The 19449-nt window shown below is 39.0% G+C and overlaps 1 protein-coding gene across 3 annotated transcripts in view; it reads right to left on the bottom strand.

Moving 5' to 3' along the window:
• Positions 1 to 3387: 3387 nt before the first annotated feature.
• The window catches only part of PHACTR3 (phosphatase and actin regulator 3), a 98541-nt gene continuing 82479 nt past the window's right edge, over positions 3388 to 19449 (bottom strand). For all 3 annotated transcript variants that reach the window (XM_051633307.1, XM_051633308.1, XM_051633309.1), the window contains exons 9-13: positions 11969 to 12024; positions 7822 to 7883; positions 6832 to 6972; positions 5241 to 5317; positions 3388 to 3994 (exon numbers count right to left, since the gene is read on the bottom strand). In XM_051633307.1, coding sequence (XP_051489267.1) covers positions 3979 to 3994; positions 5241 to 5317; positions 6832 to 6972; positions 7822 to 7883; positions 11969 to 12024 — 352 coding nt within the window. In that variant the 3' untranslated portion in view covers positions 3388 to 3978. The remainder of the gene's footprint in view (positions 3995 to 5240; positions 5318 to 6831; positions 6973 to 7821; positions 7884 to 11968; positions 12025 to 19449) is intronic.

Below are 19449 nucleotides of genomic sequence, written 5' to 3'. Positions count from 1 at the left end.
AAAAAGAAATATTGTCTGGTTTGGTTTTTTTTACAAAATGATGTCATTACTATTTTGCTTTAAACCAGTAATACATATTTGCACATCAGTCAAATAAAATTTACTGCTGTGCAAGTATTTCTTTTATGACAAAGTACAGCAAGAGGGTCTCTCTGTAGCTCAGAAACACATGCTCTACACACTTAATACAATTTGTTCCATATATTTAGGTTTCAGAAGATTTCCTAAGAAACTACCAGTGAGTCATGATTTGCACTTCTCTTTTGTTGCCATGTATCAACTACAAGGTTTATTCTGAATGTGTATAATATGCAACTTCTAAGCTAGTATTTCTGTTAATTTGCTTTAAATTAAAAAAACTACCTTGCATTTTATAGTTCCTTAGCAGCCTTTTAATTTTTTTTATCTTATATTTCTGCATATATATACTGTAAACTTAGTCAGAACAATACCTGTAATATTTTTATTTAAGTTCTCTTTCAAAATGGGGATTAAAAACTTAAAGCTGATCAAGTAAGAGATTCAGAGAACTCATAGCACGTGTGTGTCTTGGAGCCTGTCTCCATTACCACAGGCAGAGCTGCCTCTGTGCCCTGGAACTGGCTCCAGGTTACCACTCCCAGCACCCCAGGAGCTGGAGCTCACCCAGCACTGCAATGACACAGCTCCACAGCTTTGGAGCCAGGCTGAAGGGAGAACATGCTTGTCTGTAGCTGATGGTATGACCTAGGGCTCTCAAATAATATATTAGTCAATTTTGGGGTAACAGCTCTTCACAACTTAATTGCTTTATAACTACTTTTTGTCCTTTGGTTTTCTTTAACATCGTACTTCAACACTTCTTCCATTATCCCCTCTACCCTTTTTCAGATCAGAAAGGGATGTAATACATTTCTATCCAATGCGTGCTGCGTAGAATGCACAGTAAGAGGTGTTCTTTCATTTCATAGGCTTATTGTAAACAGAAATAGTTGTAAATTGAAATATATTTCATATTAATTAATTTTTAAAACGCAAGGCTATATTGTCACTGGAAATTATTTACTGGCAATTTCAGTATAATAATTTGGTCTACTCACCCCATTTACATAAGTGTACTCAATGCTTTTCTAATTTTTGAGCGTGATTTTTGTGGGTTTGTTTTTGTAGCCTGTGATCACTGCTGTATCCACTAGATGGACCTCAAAGATTTTGGTTGGTTTGGTTTTTATTGCTCTAATTGAATTTTATCTGTATATAAAACAGTATTTTTCTGTTAACCGTACAAGTCTTTTCAAAGTGCACTCCAAGTTCTTTTCTTACAGGGAGTACATATGGAGAAAATAATACAAATGCTATTTTTAGCGAGGACTCAAGATAAATAGAATAATGAAGTTTTACTCTCCACCTATCAGCCATTTTCCCACCTCATTAACTTCTAAAAACTTTTGAGTAGGTGCAATCTAATGTAACAAATGTAAAATTGTGAAGCATAACACAAGGAGTGTTCACAAAGGGATAGGGAGATGCTGCTTTTTGTTATTTGGGTTTTTTGGGTTTTTTATTTTGTGGATGGGAAACCCCAGAGGTCATTTAAAGCAGACACCTAAATTAAGTGATAGGAATTGTGAACTGCAGGCGTGTTCCTTTTTTCCATTGGGAAGAAGCAGAACAAGGAGAATACCCCCCTGAGTAAAACCAGCCTTCAGTGGATGCTGTTTTGAGTTTCCCCCAGTTAACAGCGCATGGCCCAGTGGGTGCAGGCAGTCTCCAAACAACTGGATGGACTTGCCTACCACTAAGCTGACAGTCAAAACTTTGTCTCCTACCAGATCCAAGCAGAAAAAAGGCTGAGATGCTTGTAATGGAAGTACAGCCAAAAACATGGGGGAGAAGAGATGCATTTTGCTGCATGACTACAAGATGGTTAAGTCACATTAGTAATACAGCTCGTAGGCATTGTTTGAAATTTTCAAAGCTTATGATATTTTAAAAGTTTATGATATTTTTCCACGTAATTTTACACATTTTTATTATCAATAAAAGTATCAATTGCTGCTATATAGGAGTATAACTTTCATGGATTATTATCCAAATTTATAGTTGACAGTGGGTCATCTACTGTTTTCAAACTAAAAATGGATCTTCTGCTGAAGAAACTTTTCTCTCTGTTTACTCTTTTATACTAAACCTGAACTATCGTTTATTGTTGTTTAGAATTAATTGTATTTTATTAATAATAAAATTAAGATTATTGATAAATATAACTAATGGTATGTTAGAAGGCTAGTTATTATGTTACATATTTCTGTGAAAAGCCAGGAAGTTATAAAATTGCAATAAATAGGAAAAATAAATATTTGAATCAAGTAACCTGGGTAATTCAAGTCTTCAGCTGATAGTCACCTAAGTCAAACATCAAAAAGTTGTACAAAACTACAGCTGGCTACAGCAGAGTCAGTCCTGGGTACCACATCTCCCATCTGTCAGTTTCTTTTAGCTTGGCTCTTATTGACATGTATTTTAAGTTTTGCACTGTTATGTTCTTACCTTCCATTCTTAAATGGTAATTTATCTAAAGAATAGCACTGTATTTGTTACTTCATCCCCATGCTGAGCAGCAGAAAGGAGTTGAAAATTAGTTTCCACTGCTTGCATTGATTCTGTTCACCATCTCGCAGCAATTTAGCTGCAGTCTATACAAACAGGTTTACATACCTTGTTTACTTTATTATTTTCATGCTCCATGGAGATCATCACAACAAAGCTACAAAGGCCAGCAGTGCCTCTTTCAGATTTTCAGTATTGAAACTTCATAAAAGGGTAGCATTTGAGACTCTTGCTGAGAAATTTTTGTCTTGTGAGTGCATGTGCCATTTTGTTGCTGTCTGGGCAGGCATGCTTTCCAGTTGTATTTTTTTTCTAAGTTTTTTTCCTTTTAGTAGAATTTTGAGTAGAACTCTGAAGACTCTTCTAGATGTCAAACAGTATTAGAATGTCTGGCTTCACTTTTTTCCTCAAACAGTTCTATTTGTTTTGTTATTAAGTAACTTTTTTCTTCTTACTGTGAGAGCATTAAAAGGTTTGCTAAACATCAAAGTACATTGTTACATTTCTATCTATGGTTGTCTACTTTAGTAATTTTGAATGAGAAGAACACTGAAATTAATCATCATTCTTTAGAGGGCCAGGACCTCAACTAGTGAAGAATGACAATCAGTATGTTGGTTAGGATCTGGTCCAAAACACATATCTTGTGATACTCCACAGGACAGAAAATGCTTAGTTAAAGTCATCCTTTTTAAGACTCTGTGTTCACGAAGAAATGGTATAACCTGGGCCATAATAATTGTAATCTCTTCCATTCCCAACTGTCCCTGGGAAAAAAAAAGAGCTTTAGGAAACATGTTAATTTCCTGCAATAAGTAGTCATTTAATTAAAGAACAAAAGTAACAGGAATCAAAAATGCTTGCAGCTGTGATTCTGTTAGACAGTATATAAAAAAGAATGAAATTATAATACATTAAATTAGTTTTTAGAACATGAACTTAAGTGTTTTACAAACTAACTGTGGTAAGTTCAAAATGTCTTGTCAACGTAATACTGAATGACCGTGTGTCATGTCCGTTTATGTCAGAGGCCTTGGAATGGTAAAGCCTGTACATGCACAACATCTCCTTTTCCAAGATAGACTGCAAAACAGTTTAAAACAAGCATTAAAGGAGAGTAGTAGGTTCTTTCAAGTAGCTTTACTTCAGTCTTTATCAGCAGATCATCCCACTCCACAGGCCGTCACTCTTCTGACCTCAGAGCGAAGCACATCTCTGGTATTTCTTTCCATACATAAGTGCTGCAGAGACTTCATCTGCAGAGTCCTTCTTTCACATAAACATCAAGGTGTCCTGGACTGAACTTTAGGGAAAGACTTATATATTCCCTGATGTGAGTTCAGCAGCAATTTCAAAAAGTAAAGACAGATTCTTCTCAGAAGAAAATTTCTATGGCCTGTGAAATCTAGAAGAAATGAGACATTTTTCAAACCACTTTGAAATACATATATAAATTTTTTAAATCCTCTTAGATTAAAAAAACAATTGTACTTCTTTTAAAAAACAGTATTCATTCTGTTTAAAGGCACAGCAACAGTTAAGCAATGTTGAGCTGATGCTTTGGAAAGTAAGAGGACACTGTTCATTTAGTGTATGGTCTTAAAACCTGCCTGGAATAAATACAATTATACCCTTGTTCTATAGGCTTTTTCTTTTAGCTGAGCGATGTAATTGAAGTCCCAATTATTTTTAATGCCTTAGCACTAATTGTAAATTTTAAGCCTGTTTACTCCTAATATCCTGAACAAATTTCAAAATATATCATTATAATCTACTTAAACTCCCCAGGTAGCTTCAGTTAGAGAAGGTATATCTATCTCATTTTCAGACTTAAACTGCAGCCAGCCCATTTTTTAGTCCTATATTGTATCAACACAGTGATGTCTTGCCATAAACATTGAGTCTGAGTCTTGAACTGTTAAAAAAGCCTGAACTGTTGCATGAACATTCTAGATTTATACAAATACAGCTTTTAGATCAATGTACATTGCATTTATGGCCCAAGTGTATTTGTCTAGATCATTTTGTCTTGAACACCCAAAGCTCAGTTAAGCTAAAATTTATTCTGAGTATAAAAATAAGCATGGAAATGTGGGTCCAGGCACTGCTGAAGTGAGCCTTCCAGAATGGGACACTGCACATGAAGTGCTTTAGGGCCATGTCAGGCAACTTATTCTAGCAGCAAGCACACCAGAGAATGCTTACAGCCTGACAAGAGTACACTGTGCTCCCAGCAACTCCTATAGTACTGTTGTAAGAGCAATTGGATTTGCTCAAGAGACCTAATCAAAATTGTAGGAAAGAACTGATTGCTATTTAAATTTTCCTCTAACTAACAAGGTAGGGTTTTTTCAAAGTAACAATGGCTGTGGAATCAGCCTCTCTCACATTGTTTTCCCACTTAGGAAAGTGAAATTAACGTTTTCATGCATGTTTAAACGTCGTACGTGTCATCAGTGCTGGCACATGCAGCAAGCACTAGAGTGACTAGGGTCACACTGGCCCAGCCACACAGAGAGACAAGGTTCCAAACCAGTCTTCTGATGGACTGCAAGTAAGTGTGCTTGTCAGGCTGCTCTCCTTCCGTTATCAGTCAGGACTCAAGCAGGTTGCTCTAGCAGCCCGTGGAAGTAAACAGCTGGAAAACTGACCTCGTCAAATGCTTGCTTGATGCATGTACCTCCATTTCATTACTTTTGTATTCATTTAGCTCCTTCCGTATTGCTGCCTAGGAATTGAAAATAGAAGTAAGTTAACAAACAATTTTCTATTTATAAGCATTGTAAAATACTGGACTCACAGAGCAGAACAGCAGTTCTAAAGGAGAAAAAAAAAGGTATTTGGCTTAGCAAAGCAGACTATGCCAGCAGAGGTGCTGAATATTTAGGTTATAAGGATTAGTGATATGAAACTTGTATCATTCATTACTGACTGCTGAGAGGGTCAGTTCTGTCTAGAAGCAATTCTAAGAGAAGAATAAAACCACAATGCTTATTGTCTCACATTTAATATTATTTAAGTTTAAAATTACTAAACACTAAAAGATGTTGCAGGGAAATTGATCAGCAAGTGAACTGGAATGTACTGGTGCTTTCCCAGATTCTGTATGTTTGGTACTTCATAGATAGCTACCTAAAAGTGTGAGGCTTACCTATGTTCACGTTTCATATCAGAGATTTGGCTTATTAAAAGAAAAATGAGGAAAAATATTATACTTGTCTACTCTGAAAGAGTTGTTCTTCAGTCACAAATGCAATGGTCAAACTCCTGACCTGGAACTCCTGAGGTAATTGAACTCTGTCAATTTTGTTTTAGCTTATAAGCCTGCCTAGTTAAGGATATGAAAGCAGTAAAACCAGGGAAGGCCTCATTTTAATACATATCCAGTACATACAAGGAAAAAAACAAAATACTTATTTTTTTCATTATAGCTCACAATAGCTCATTCACCATTTCAGTGAGCTCAGGAGACCAGCTACGGTAGTAAAAATACATTGTTCCTTTTCTGATTGAGTACTCTAAAACCATTTATTACACTTTTTACTGGGGAGGCACTGGAGTGAATTGTTTGATCTCCTCAGAACAAAGCAGTAACAAGCCTGTGTTTCCCATTTTACCCAGTAATTATCTCAGCATCCCTACTCATTCTGCTTGCTGCAGGCCTGGAGCTTCAAAACTCATTCAGCAACTGGAACCTGGAAAAATGCTGAGCTATTTTTCTTACTACTGAGGCACCTAAAGGTCAAAGTCAAATTAGGATGTAACCACCTATGTGGCAGGTATGTGATGGACTGAGTGTTTGTTTACACTTGTGAAAATATGGGATCAAGTGACTCCTTGAGAATTCATAGGAAACAAGAAAGGAAATATTTACATGTTTAGAAACACAGTGGAGGATATTTGCCTGTTTGGGTTAAAACTTCCAGTGTAAGGATAAATGTTAATACTGCATTAGCTTGAAATGTTTTTGAGTTGCAACCCTAAAGCATCAAGAAACATTGTATGAAGCTTTGTTTTTTCCTTATATCAATTGCTGGGCTGGGAAGAAGTCCTTATAGTACTAAATAGGCATTTTTCTAAATAGCATTTATGACATTGTGCATTGGTTTCAGCATAAAAAATAATGCTAACATTTACAGATATTAAATGTCCCAGAGGTTAAATGTCTTTGCAAAATCCAATATATCATCACAGACAGAGTAAGCAGGAAGCGGTAATAGGTCATGTTAATTATGTCAGCACCTTATCTGCTGCTGACAGTCTTGTCCACGGTTTATCTGCTCGCCTGTCGTAGTCCTGTGCTTTCGCCACTTCCACATAATCACTGAATCGAATCAGAATTTTTCTGTCTCTTAGTTCATCAACTGTAGGTCTCTGGTTAAGCTGTATTAAATAGTTTTGTAAAATAAACCCAGTGTTAGTAACAAACAGATCAATAAAACATAAGTTTTCTGCTTTCCATTTTAGCTTAGTGTGCATTTATGTATATGGAAAAAAAAAAAACACCCATCCCTTGGAAATTGCAGCAAAATATTCAGACCTTTACAGGATTTTTAGGAGAGTAATAATGGTTTAAATGGAGCTGTGGGCTACAGCACAGTGACTTATGGACAAAAGAGGAAAGTATTTTAACCTGGTTATTGATAAAATGTATTTATAATATGCAAAGGAAGCATAATTAATTTATTATCATCTATGTATAATGTATGCAGTAGGGGGTTTCTACTACAGTCTGGGTAAGGTTTTCAGGACTAGACTTGTAAGAATTTCAATTTGGCTTTAACAAGTTATCAGCATATTTGGCTTATAATTCCAGTAGAGATTCCTAGGAACAGCACAATAACAAGACACAGTTCTGATTCTGAGAATAACTTAAATGCAAACAGAAATCTTGTAGCACACCTGGTGCTCAGCAGGGAGTCAGCCCTGCTATTGACTGCTACAAAGAATAAACTAGTATTTTTCTAGCAATATAGCTGCACAACATGAAGTGTGCAAGTAACACCCCTATTCTGATGTAGTTAATACTTAAGTGTTCTACTCAGTCTCACGTAGCTGAGATGAGATAGGTATTTTGATTAGATACTCATATTACTAAATACCACTCTCAGACACTGCTGAGCAGGGTGTGTATTATGGGGGAGTTGTGTAATAATGGCTTCCATGGCTGGTTGATGTTATATTAGCTTTGCTAAGTGTCTAAAAACTGATAGAAGATATTGCAAGGTTTACCTTTCTTGTCAGTCTCTGTTTGATTTCCCTTTTTTCTTCCTGTTCTGTTTGATCATTTCGTTCTGTAGAGAATATATATATAAAAAATAAATAACATTATATTCCTTATGAGAAAGATTGGTAGTTTCAGTAGTTCCAGTCAACATAAATTAGATCATATAAAAACTTAGTAGCTGGTTATTAGTTTGTATGTTTTGTTAGTTCAGTACCTCTCTCTGGTTCTCTCTCAGAACATACAGTTACCTCTCTGTAAGGACAATGGGTGCCAACGTCAGCTTTCCCTGTGCTCTAAACTCTAATTCCAAGGAGATTTAATAAAAACAGCAGCCACACCAAGTCTCAAATTGTACAAACTTTAGAAGGAAAATAAAAATATTCTGTATTCAATCGTCATTTTTTATTCTCCATATTGCTGGAGACATTCATTGCTGTCAGATACTGAAAGGACTTCCTGCAGCAGCTTCAGGGAAAGCATGTTCTTTCCTTTTTAAGTTTTTTCCCAGGCTATATCTTGAGGTAGTCCCAGTGCCACAGCAGTTAGCTTTGAGTTGCATGCTTTTTTCTCTGCTATTCAGGATATGCCACTGACGTTAGAACCTCTTTATCCTCACAGGGTTTTTCTTTTATAACGTTCCATTCTAACTGAAGCCAGCTTGCCTTTGTGTGCTGTGCCTATTAACATTCAAGCCGTGGTAACTCCTACACACTGGGTCTAAAAATAGACTAGAGTGCTGTAACACTGTGTGAAATATATCCCTTGCCTTGGGAAACAAATTAATGGTGTTTCTATTTTTAGTACTATCTGTTACTAAATCAAGGGGTGAGCCTATGACCTGAACAAAGCTGAAGACCTAGAGAAAAAGGTTTAACCATTCAGGGATTCTCTAGATACTACTGTGAAGTTTATTATACCACAAGCATTAGGTATTTCCAGTGATAAAGCACACATGTGATTTTGAATATGCCTCAAAAAGACAGTAGGTACTGCAGATTAATTTCAAAAATCATATTTTTAGTAATGAAGTATTCTTCTTCCTTATTTTTAGGCTCATTAGATTACACTAAAATTCCATCGTAAGTATCTATTTAAAAGAAGATAGTCCTGGGCTATAGTAGACATGTACATCAAATTAATCTAAAATGCTATAATGTGTTGTATTACAATTTGGTGGTGTCAAGGCACACAAATTGAAAAGAGAAAAGGACAGATAAAATTAGTGCCTTGTCAGGGATGAGCAGCTATTTAAGTCTGGAATGTTCAAAAAGAGACCAGCCTTTAAAAAGTAAAGTGTATTCTAAGACAGAGATACCTGCAAGAAGGCACCAATATGCTTCATTAAGTTTTAATTCACCCTTTTAAAAGTATATATTCCTATCTATATGTATTTGTTAAAAATGATAGCTTTCTGTGACGTATTGGCTTTTTTAAGAGATAACTGATATGCACTGAGAGAATTCCTAAAGAAAAACCCCAAATACACATTTCTGATCAGAAAATGCTTTTCCAAACATACTAAACACATACAGTGAACCATTTCTATGAGTCGTTCACTCAGGTGCTGTGCATGCACACCTGCAGTTTCAAGAAAGATAAATAAGAGTTCTTTTATAAAAAATAACCCCAGATTTGATAGGGAATGCTAGCCAGGGCATAACATAACTCAGGCCTTATTACAGACAAACCAGGGAGATTTTCTCATCAGTGTCACTGCCTACACATCGATCCATTCATTAGTGAGGGCTGGGGACAATTCCTGGTGTTGAGGATGAGCTGGGATGGTACAGTGTGATTTAAGAGATGCTGTCTTCTTAAATGTGAAACAGCTTGCTGTTGAATGCAGGAAGAACATGTGGGTTGTGATTTTAGTTCATATGCTTTCCAGGTTTTGTAGTAAAGTAGTGTTTCTATAGAAAAAGTAAAGGGCTTGGAAGATCAACAAGATTTTAAGAAAGTGTTTGGTATAAGTTGCTTTTTAAGTATTACTTTTATCTTAGAAACATCTCCCTAAGAGACAGGAGTTGTCACTATTTTTAATCTTACCAAGATTTGTTTTAAAATAACATAGTAGTTGCACTTAGGCACTTGCAATATGCTTCTCATTTTGACAGATTTGTACAAATGTGAATTATTAGTCCTTAAAGCAGCTTTGGGGGTAGCACTGCCTCTGTTAGCAGTGTGCATTATGAACATCAAAGATGTAAGGACACCTAGGACTCAACTCTACAAGCCCTTATAACCTGGAGGAGGTTGTAGTGATTTCACTGAAGGGCATTTATGCTGTGACAGGCTTGCATGTCAGACCCAGCCCAGGTGTCTTCAAAGTCCGTAACAAGAACATCAATGTCCCTATTAATAAACGGAGACTTTACTAATTTCCAGATTGACTCAAAACTGAGACTAGGGTATTTGCATCTGTCCAGCTTTTTAAGATTACAACTGACACAGGTAAGTGATTACCCTAGCTCTTTACAAGATATATAGCTTTCTGTATAATGGAAGAAGTAAATAAAATAGAAGTGGTTCTGATCTCAGCTGAACCTTTATAAAGCCTGAGCAACTGAACTGAAGTCAATATATTTACTCCATGCTGGGAGCTCTTTAAATGAGATACAAATCTAGACCAGTATGTTTAGCTGGCATTCAGGAAATATCTTTAATTCTGCTTTATCTTCTTTCTGCTTTATCTTCTTTCTGCTTTATCTCTCTCTAAGCTCATTATATGAATGTATTCAAACTTTTTTATTATTAAAGCTGGTCAGTTTAACCCAGATTAAGGATGTAACCAGCACACTTCAAAAAGTAAACATAAAGAAACAGATTTTTTTCAGTAGAGATCAGCTCTTCCTTAGCCAGGAAAAAATGCAAAGAAACAGATTTTATGAGATCTTAGGTTCTGACTCTTGAAAATCTGGTCCCATATATTTCAGAATCTTGGGTTAATGTTTTTTCTTGTCCCTTAGGTAGATTCCAAGTTAAGTTAGGGCCAAGTTGATCCATTCACATTTGCAAACAATGTATCCTGTGTCTCATTAGCTATGCACATGTTAGAGACATTTCACTTTACCAGGTGCAACGTACACATACTGAAAATACCAATAAATGTAAGCTGACTAGGGAATTCCATGTGCATTAAAACTGAAATGAAATCTCCAATAATTTCAATGGCAAGAGAATAATGTTTTTCCTATGAACTCCTAAGAAAGTTCTGAGATACAAAATTTTAGGTAACAAAATATGAATAACTTTTTTCCTATCAAATTACAATCACATTAATAATTGAATATTAATTAAATAGCATAGGCAGCATTGCTTGTATGACATAAATTTATGTGGCTTTATGTTTTATGCTTGTATAATGAGAAACAAACACTTGTTCCCATAATTCTGCTTTTTGTCTTTCAACACTAAATAGACCATGAAAATAACAGAAGTAATCTACTTTTTCTTCAAGCAGATGGCCTCCCCCTTTCTCCTGTCTGAGACTCATAATGGAGACAATTTCAAGCTTTCTCCCACTTCCCCTTTACTTAGAGGATTCCCCAGCACTTGTAGGGAAAGAGATTATGTTCATCACTTGTTTGATTCTCAGGTCAGAACACCAGTCTTTAGGAAAAGAGTTGAAAGTTCCTGTTGAGAACATTTCCCTGTGGCAGCATCTACAACAGGCCTGGAACTGTCACTCTAATAATTCAGAATGATCTTTCATTGACTTGTTTTTGGGAAGATACTTGCTAGGAGAATCACACCTCCACGAGGATGCTTTCTCCATTCCACCTAAGCCTTGGTGACATTCAGTGTACAGTTTGCAGTGACAGTCCTCATCTTGAAAAACAACAGTCCAATTCACTGCACCGTGTGACACTAAGATTGTGTTCCTTGCTTAGACATCCGTAACAGTGTAATCAGAACATTTAGAAGCCTCAATTTGAACAAATCATTCTTTTCTGTACTCACTTGATCAAAGTGTGAATTCTGATGCCTGCAGTATTTGAAACCCAGGACATGTGCAAAATTAAAAGTTTTAAGCACAGAAAATAATCCCAGTGAATAAATGTGTCTATTTAAAAAGAATATGTTCTAGAAATGCAATTGATTGTTTCAACAACTATCATATAAAATACTTTAGGAAAAAAAAAAAATACTCACGTTTAAGTATATTTCTTCTTTCTAGCTCCTCAACAGCAGGTCTTTGGCTGAGTCGCCTGCGAAAAAACACCAAAATCACATTTTGTACCATGCCTGTTCTTTGGAAAGTCTGCAGTGTTCTGAGATCTGGTTGGTGTTTTCCTCAGGAAGGGGACTACAAAATCCTTCTCCAGGACTCAGGAAGGAAAAAAAATACAAGAATCCTGGCACCAGAATGCTTTCTTCTCTTATTTTTCCCAAATGTCAGCAATGCAGGTAGAAGTTCTCCCCTAGTTTGCTCTGCTGTCAGTGAAATGCTTCCTCAGAACGTCCATCCTTTTCACCGTACTTTCCAGTCACTTGGAACCAGTGCTCTCCAACAGTTAAATTCACTCTTGAGAGGTTATTTAAGGTGGTTATCAAATGAGTTTCATAGGGATCTTCTGTAGCTATCACTGCCTCTACCTTTAAATCTCACACAGCAGCTTCCTTTTTTCTAGTAACACCAGTGGTGCATCCTGACAAAATGCAGACTTGCCAGAAATAAAGCTTTCCTGTGGTTTCCCGACTGCCCGACTCACAGACCAATCCAGCAGCTCTCCTCCTGCCTGATGAATAAAATTCGTGTGCTGCTCACAGCCTCATGCTGTCTGAACGGAGTGTCTTAGGCAGTTTCACCTCCCCTTTTCAGTTGTGCTGCTTCAGGATTGAGTCTTCAAATCATATGATCAGTGCCACAGCGATTTTATTCTGCATACTAAATGAGACTTCCCCTGAGACACTGCTAATATCTGCAGAGGATCTCAGGTAATCGAACCCCTCCCCTAGGCAGACACACACATGCTGCATTTCTAGCTTTCAAGTAATAATCCAGCAAGCAGATCAGGAAGAGGTTATGATGCTTTCTGGCCTGTGTTCTGGCAACGTTTAAGGATTCTCATCCTCTCCTTCAGATGTTGCCAAGCCAGAGATGAAGTTACAGAGACAAAGAAATACCCAGAGCAGGGACCACACTGCAAACCACTGTTGTAGTAATTATCCTTCCACTATGTATAACAAATAAAGGAACTAATATAAAGTGATACTATAACAAGATCTACATTTTATCAAACATACAAGAGATGAAAAAATTAAGTAACTGTTAACAAACTAAAAAACCCAGTAAAAGCACCTGATTCAAATTTCTCTTCGTTTTGTAACAAATATACAAACATACCTTCAAAATCAGTTCTACTTATGAGGTCAACAGTACAAAATATGAATGCAACTCCTTATCCTTTTTAAATGAATTTTCCTGAGATCACTGGGAAAGCTCTCATTTGGCAACAGGAAGGCATCACAACTATTATACCAGATTCACCCCAACTGAAAATTTAGACTGTAGGTGTTTCTAAGCACTAGAGCTCATAATCTAACTCCCATTCTTGCTACATAACATTTCCTATCACCTAAGGTTTTTCTTCTGGTCTCCAGATTTCTTTTTGTAGTAGCAAATCCAATACTGAAACGGGAATGATGTTGAAATGTATTTTGGTTCCTGCTCCCCTTGGACTCCTCCCTCCTCCCTCATTTCCCTGTGTATCTCAGAAATGATACAACACTGGCTAGGTTTTGTTTGAAAGAGATTAACGTGCATTTTATAATATAAATCAGGGAAGAATGACTTACTCAGCTTATCTGCAAATGAAAGGTCCACCCAACCTGCTGCTCACATGCCTCTCTCTCAAGCCATTCGTAATTACACCCCTCTCGTGTGAGATTATTATAGATTCTCCCAGAATCTGTACATTAGATTTCAGAGGCCCCTTTTAAGCTGGGGGATTAAAAGCCTAACAGAAATTATAAAAGCAGTATGAGAATGTATATGTGTAGGAAGCTCTGTATATATTTTTTTATTTATAGTTACATACTATATGATGGTTAATTAGTTAAAACTCTGTTTCCCTTTTGGTTTTGATAAATACATGGTAGGTGACCAGAGTTACATATTCTTGTGCACACCCTCAGCTTTTCCCACAACAGAAGGAAAAGCAGAAATACACAGGCATATATACGCATGAGAATGCATTGCATTTTTTTCCTGAGTTTTTCAGAGATACGGACAAGACTTCCAAGCTTTTTTGTCTTACTCACAAAACTAGAAGTGGATTTTTGTTCAAAATAAAATTCTAACAGGGTTTTAGGAAGCTGGGGATAGAGAGAAAACACCAAATACAGTGAGAGTCATGATCAAACAATGAGAAGTGGCAACGCCACTGACATTTTTGCTAACAAAGTGTAGAAAGATGCTTTGTTTCCATTATTTTTTTCTGCTCAGGAGAAACCCTGAAACCCCTTTCATTTGCTTTCTCTGCTGTGGCAGCTGTGCTGCGTGGTGGTTGGGCTCCAGGTGAAGGACTCCAGATGCCTCCACCAAGGGCTGCTGATTGTAACGAGGGGAAGCAGCTGTGAGCTCGGGCCAGCCGAGCCTTTTCTGCGCCCGGAGAGGAGCCTGGTCAGCCATCTTAGCAAGAACTAGGTGCTGTTGTGTGTATTTGCTGTGTGAGCAGAGCTTGTCCTTAGTCACTCAGCTGCTCTGGGAGGATGGAGGAGGGTGCTTCATCCCCCCATGGGGGTCTAAGCACCCCCAACAGCACTTTGTTTCCTCAGAAGGGGACTCACACTCCGCCTTGATACCTCCAGCTTCCCTCACGACTCATCTGCAGCCGGTCTTGGATCAAGATAAGTACACTTTCCTGAGGGCTTGGTGGGTCAGCCACTCAGCATAGCGCAAGGGAAGCTGTAGGTTACCTCTGTCAAAAAAGCATGGCCCTCTTGAAAGGAGATGTTAAGTAAGAAGTTGCTTCGGATGAGTTTGTGCCACTGCTTGGGTGAGCCATTCCCCCGGCACCACGGCGCTACACGTGCCTTCCTGAGCAACGAGTGCTCTGTTTTGCTTTTTTATTTCTAGGTTGTTGTTTTTTTTCTCCCAAGCTCTTAAATTACAAAATAATGCTACTGACATAAGCAGAAGATGTCCCCTGTGCATTCAGCTCAGTGTTTTACCTCAGAAAGAGGCCATCTGGCCCTGCAGAGAGGCAGCACCGTGGCCTCAGAAACACCCCCATGCCTGACGGGCACCCAGCCTGGGGAAATGGCGCCTGGCTCCCCTCACACCGCTGCTGGGCAGCACAGGCCAGCATGCAGGTACTGAGAGACAACAGCTCTAGAGAGGGGATGTTCATATCTCCTAAGTTTAAAGGAAATAAGTTCTAGCAGAATCACCATTATCAGCAAACTACGTTGCAGTGTAGGAGCTGCTGTGTGACTCCGAAGGATGAAGCAGGCACCTGCCATACAGAAGTTTTTGTGAAGGCTTAAAACTGAACCCTCAGTGTATCGTCGATGATCTCCACAAACTTTGCACAGAGGATTTTGTATTATAGAGCTGCAGGCCATTTTGAAGCAAATTGGAGTCTTGGCTCATTTCTCATGGGTTCAGTAGAGTACCTGCACCTGTGTGGGCAGAGGCCAGCCTGCACGCTGCCTGGGTGCCATACTGCTCTGCAGATCTTGCTGCAGGAGCCATTGAAGGTCTGCAGTGGACATGGAGCTCCAGCACTGTTGCAGTATCAATGTGGACGTGGCTGGGTGAGTTCTGTGCTTTGTTTGTACTGTTGTTTTTTTTTTACCTGGGGACTCGCAAACTCCTACGGGACTCGCCTCAGTGAGGTGACTGTAAACTCTGCTGAGAGCACTAACATAGTGAACCACTTTTGTTGTGTTACAGTCATGGTTTATTTTCTGTGGATTTAAATTTAGATAGCTGCTTCTTGTTTTGAGGAAGAACATTACCCAGTTAATGCTTTTGTGTTCCGAGCTATGTTAAAACCTAGCTTTGGTTGTTTTTGCACTGTCTGCTGAGGCAGGAGTCCTCCCTCTGAGCACCTCTGCAGGGCCAGCCGTTTCTGGAACGGTCTTGAAAGTTTTATTAAAAACTCACAAGTCACTTGTAGGCAAGTCCCATCTCTGTACAGATTACCCCCAGATCTGTAAATGTATGAAATGTCTTATGTTAAGAGTGACTGCTTGAAGAATCGGGGGGAGGGGGGAAGCACCACATGAATTCAAAATGCCACAAAGCTGTTTCTCAAGTAAAAAAAAAAACAACAAACCTATGTCTGTGTTACTGTTCTGTGCATAGTGGGCATGCACCTTCAAGCACCATATGTTCTTCAGCTGTTTGAAGTTTGGGGAGTGTTCTGGGGTATTTTCAGATTACCTTTAGATTGTTTTATCCAGTAATGTGGGCTTGGATAGATAACTGGATAAATTAATGTATTTTCATCTCTCAGAAGTCAAAGACTTTGCTATGTACTTTTCCCCTGTCCTCTGCAGTGTTACTCCTGAGGGTGAGAGGAGCAGGTTGTTGCAGGTTAGCCTGTGGTTTGCTCTGAGAACATCCTGCAGGTATGGCCATGTGCCCTCTTGGTCTCAAAGTACCTTGGATGCTCAGAGTCTGCACATGGCCTTAGGATATTTGTTTTCTCTATGCGATTTGCACATGGAAATGCCATGAGTGCTCCAGAGGGACTCTAGGGGAGGGACAACAAATTATGCACGTCTGTCTGTTTCCCTTGACTTACATATGCTGTGCATAATTGTAGCAAAATGGGTTGCCCAGGGAGATAATGAGCACTGTCCCTACCAGCCCAATGGGTGGGGAAGCCTCTGTGGGCTTGACTGGTGGAGGAGGCTGCAGTCCTTCACCACAAGAGTCTGGTTGGAGGTCCCGCTAACTAACGTGTCTGACGCATGGACAAGTGCAGAAGCTGGATTTGCCTTCGAGGGGAAAACCACTAATTGGTCATTCCCTCTGGAGCAATGTCACATGTTCATGAGACCAATGGCTCTTACATGTGCCGGTGACTGCTAATCAATAGATCACTATTACTTCAAAAAGTCAGATTGTCTCCTTCCCATTCAAGGGAATTAATGTTTTGGAGCCAGCATTACACCAGGGCTGATGGTATTGCACTGTTGTAGGTGACTGAAACTTCAGCAGTCCAAGGATTTGCATGTGTTACTAGGATCTTCAGGTCTGCTATCAGATGGGCAATTCATCAATAAGTCCTACAAGCAGGAGACAATGCCAAGTTTTCTGTCCTTATCATTAACCTTAGCAGTGTCTGCTTTGTCCGTTGTGGGAACTGCCTCTCAGCAAAGGCACAGGAAGCTGTGGGCTTGCAGGTATGGGCACAGAATAGCTGATGAGAGACAAACTGGAAACAGGTACAGCCCACCTGTGTTCATATCCTTTCAAGCTCCTCTTACTAGTCTTAGCTGTCTGGCAGACCCTGGCAAGCACTCAGCAGAATCTACTGCAAAAAAGTTTGCATTCTTTGTACATGGGATTTTTCACGTGATCCTTTGTTTCCCAAATATATTTTTGCATAGACTCAGTTGCACAGACACTTTATTTATGGCTGTCGTAAAACTGGATTTCTTTCAGATTTCTTTGGAATCCTTTCTTGTGCATTTCCTTAGTTAGATCCATGTGATTCTGATAATCTTCTACAATGGGAGGAGTAGACTGGGTAGACTTGGACACGTGCAGGTACTTGTGGATTCTGGACTGACAAGTGAGCAATCAATCCAGCCTTCAGTAAATCAGCTGGAGCCAGCAGCAATTGCATTGATTGTCGCTTGTGACAGTTTTGCAGATAGAGTCTGGAGGGCTGGTGGTGGGGAGGATCCCTCTCCTAGGAAAGCTGAGAGCTCCAGCCAAGGCAAAGGGAGGAGAAATGGGAGTGCCCCGTGCTTGATCCTTGTAAAGCAGCTTGTGTCTGCTGCCCATTAGGAAACAGAGGCTCTGTCTTTCAAGTCGGCATCTTCATTATCAGAACATTGTGTTCAATTGAACAAGAAGTTTATTTTCAGCCTTCCTATAAGTGGCTGTGAAGATGATGTGTGCCAGGGCTTTGAGTCACCCACATGCTGCACTGTGGCAGTGCAGTACTGCTTGCAATGTGCAATTATGGGTAGTAGTAAATTCTGGGTAGGAGGGACTTGCCTTTTACAGTCTGTACAAAATTAGAAGGCAGACACTGAGGCACAAACTTGTTTTTACCCCAAAGTGATTCTAGAGAATGCAAAAAGCAGTAGCTGAGGGACGTGCCAGCAATTCCCATAACAGCACAATAGTAGTTGCTGCCATTCTCTGATATTAGGAGGTTACAGAGCAGTGTGAAAAGGGTGAGTTGATAAGGTACATTCTGCAAGTTGCTTGCAAAAACTTTACTGCTTTAACATCGTCCATTTGTGTCTGTGTTCCTTCATAAACTTTTTGAATACAAATAAGAAAATTGCCTTCAGGTGTCCAGTAGGAGATACTGGATACACACTAAGACCATGTACATTGCATATCTTATTCATTTGTTTGGCCTGTAGTTCTGTCTGGATTTTCAAGGCTGCAAATCAGCAAGAGTTCAGTTAATTATGTTGTCACTCATCTCCCAGGCAATTACAGTTGCTCATCACTATAATTTCTATGATGGAAGCCTTGAAATGAGGAGTTCAGATGTCAGTTGGAATAAAGACTACATACTTTCCCAGTGTGACCCCTGTATCATAACCCACTGTCCCTGGACGACCTACATCTTTGTCACAGGCTTGCTGTTGTGTAGTGGTACTTGGTGATAAGCTCTGTATGGGTCAAAATACAACAGAGCCAGTATCTAATTATGTGAGAGGACTCAGATGGAGAAGGCTTTACTGTAATCACTGCTTTCACCACCTGTGAAAGCCCCACTGCATTTGACCTTTTGTTGCATAGTTTTCTCAATGTGTGAGGAAGAAAGGCCAGACACAGCTGGAGAGCAGAACCTGTCTCTCAGTTCAAAGGCCTGCTGCAAAGTTCAGGAAGATGCTGAGCATCCTTCCATCAGCTTCAGGAGGTTTTTGCTTCTATACCTCTGTCAACATGCAGTTGAGGACTCTTGGACAATGTTGTGACGCAGTCTAGGACCAACATAACATAAAGGTTTTCATTTTCAGTTGAGCTGTTTGTTGATATACAAGAACTAACATACTACATTAGCGTGTAAATGTAACAGCTGCTTATTTCAGAACATTAGCTTTCTCCTCTCCCATCTGCTCTCCTACTATTGTGGTTTCACAGAGTTGCTAGATAGTGGATCTGTCCTGTTTGTAACAGAATTACAATATTTAGTCATTAGAGTGACAAAAGTACAACTGATTATTCAGCCAAAGACATGCTCCAAGTCTGTAGTTTGATTAATATTTATTTTGGTAGCAATGTCAGTGTGAGCTGCACTGTTGCTTGCTCTTGCTTCTGCTTTGTCTTGCAGCTGGGCAGGGAACTGGTTTGGGAAATACGTTCAAGCCAAAAATAGCTCAGCAAGAAAATCTGCTGAAGCAACATGCTCTTCAAATAACAGTGCAAGTGGTGCAGTCTCCCAGTGCAACTGTGCTGAAGGCTGATGAGGGCTCAAGGCTGTGTA

Source organism: Apus apus, chromosome 15 (genome assembly GCF_020740795.1).
Source record: "Apus apus isolate bApuApu2 chromosome 15, bApuApu2.pri.cur, whole genome shotgun sequence".
Classification (NCBI taxonomy): Eukaryota; Metazoa; Chordata; class Aves; order Apodiformes; family Apodidae; genus Apus; species Apus apus.
Note: the sequence above shows the minus strand (reverse complement) of the source record. Positions and strands in the feature narration are given on the sequence as shown.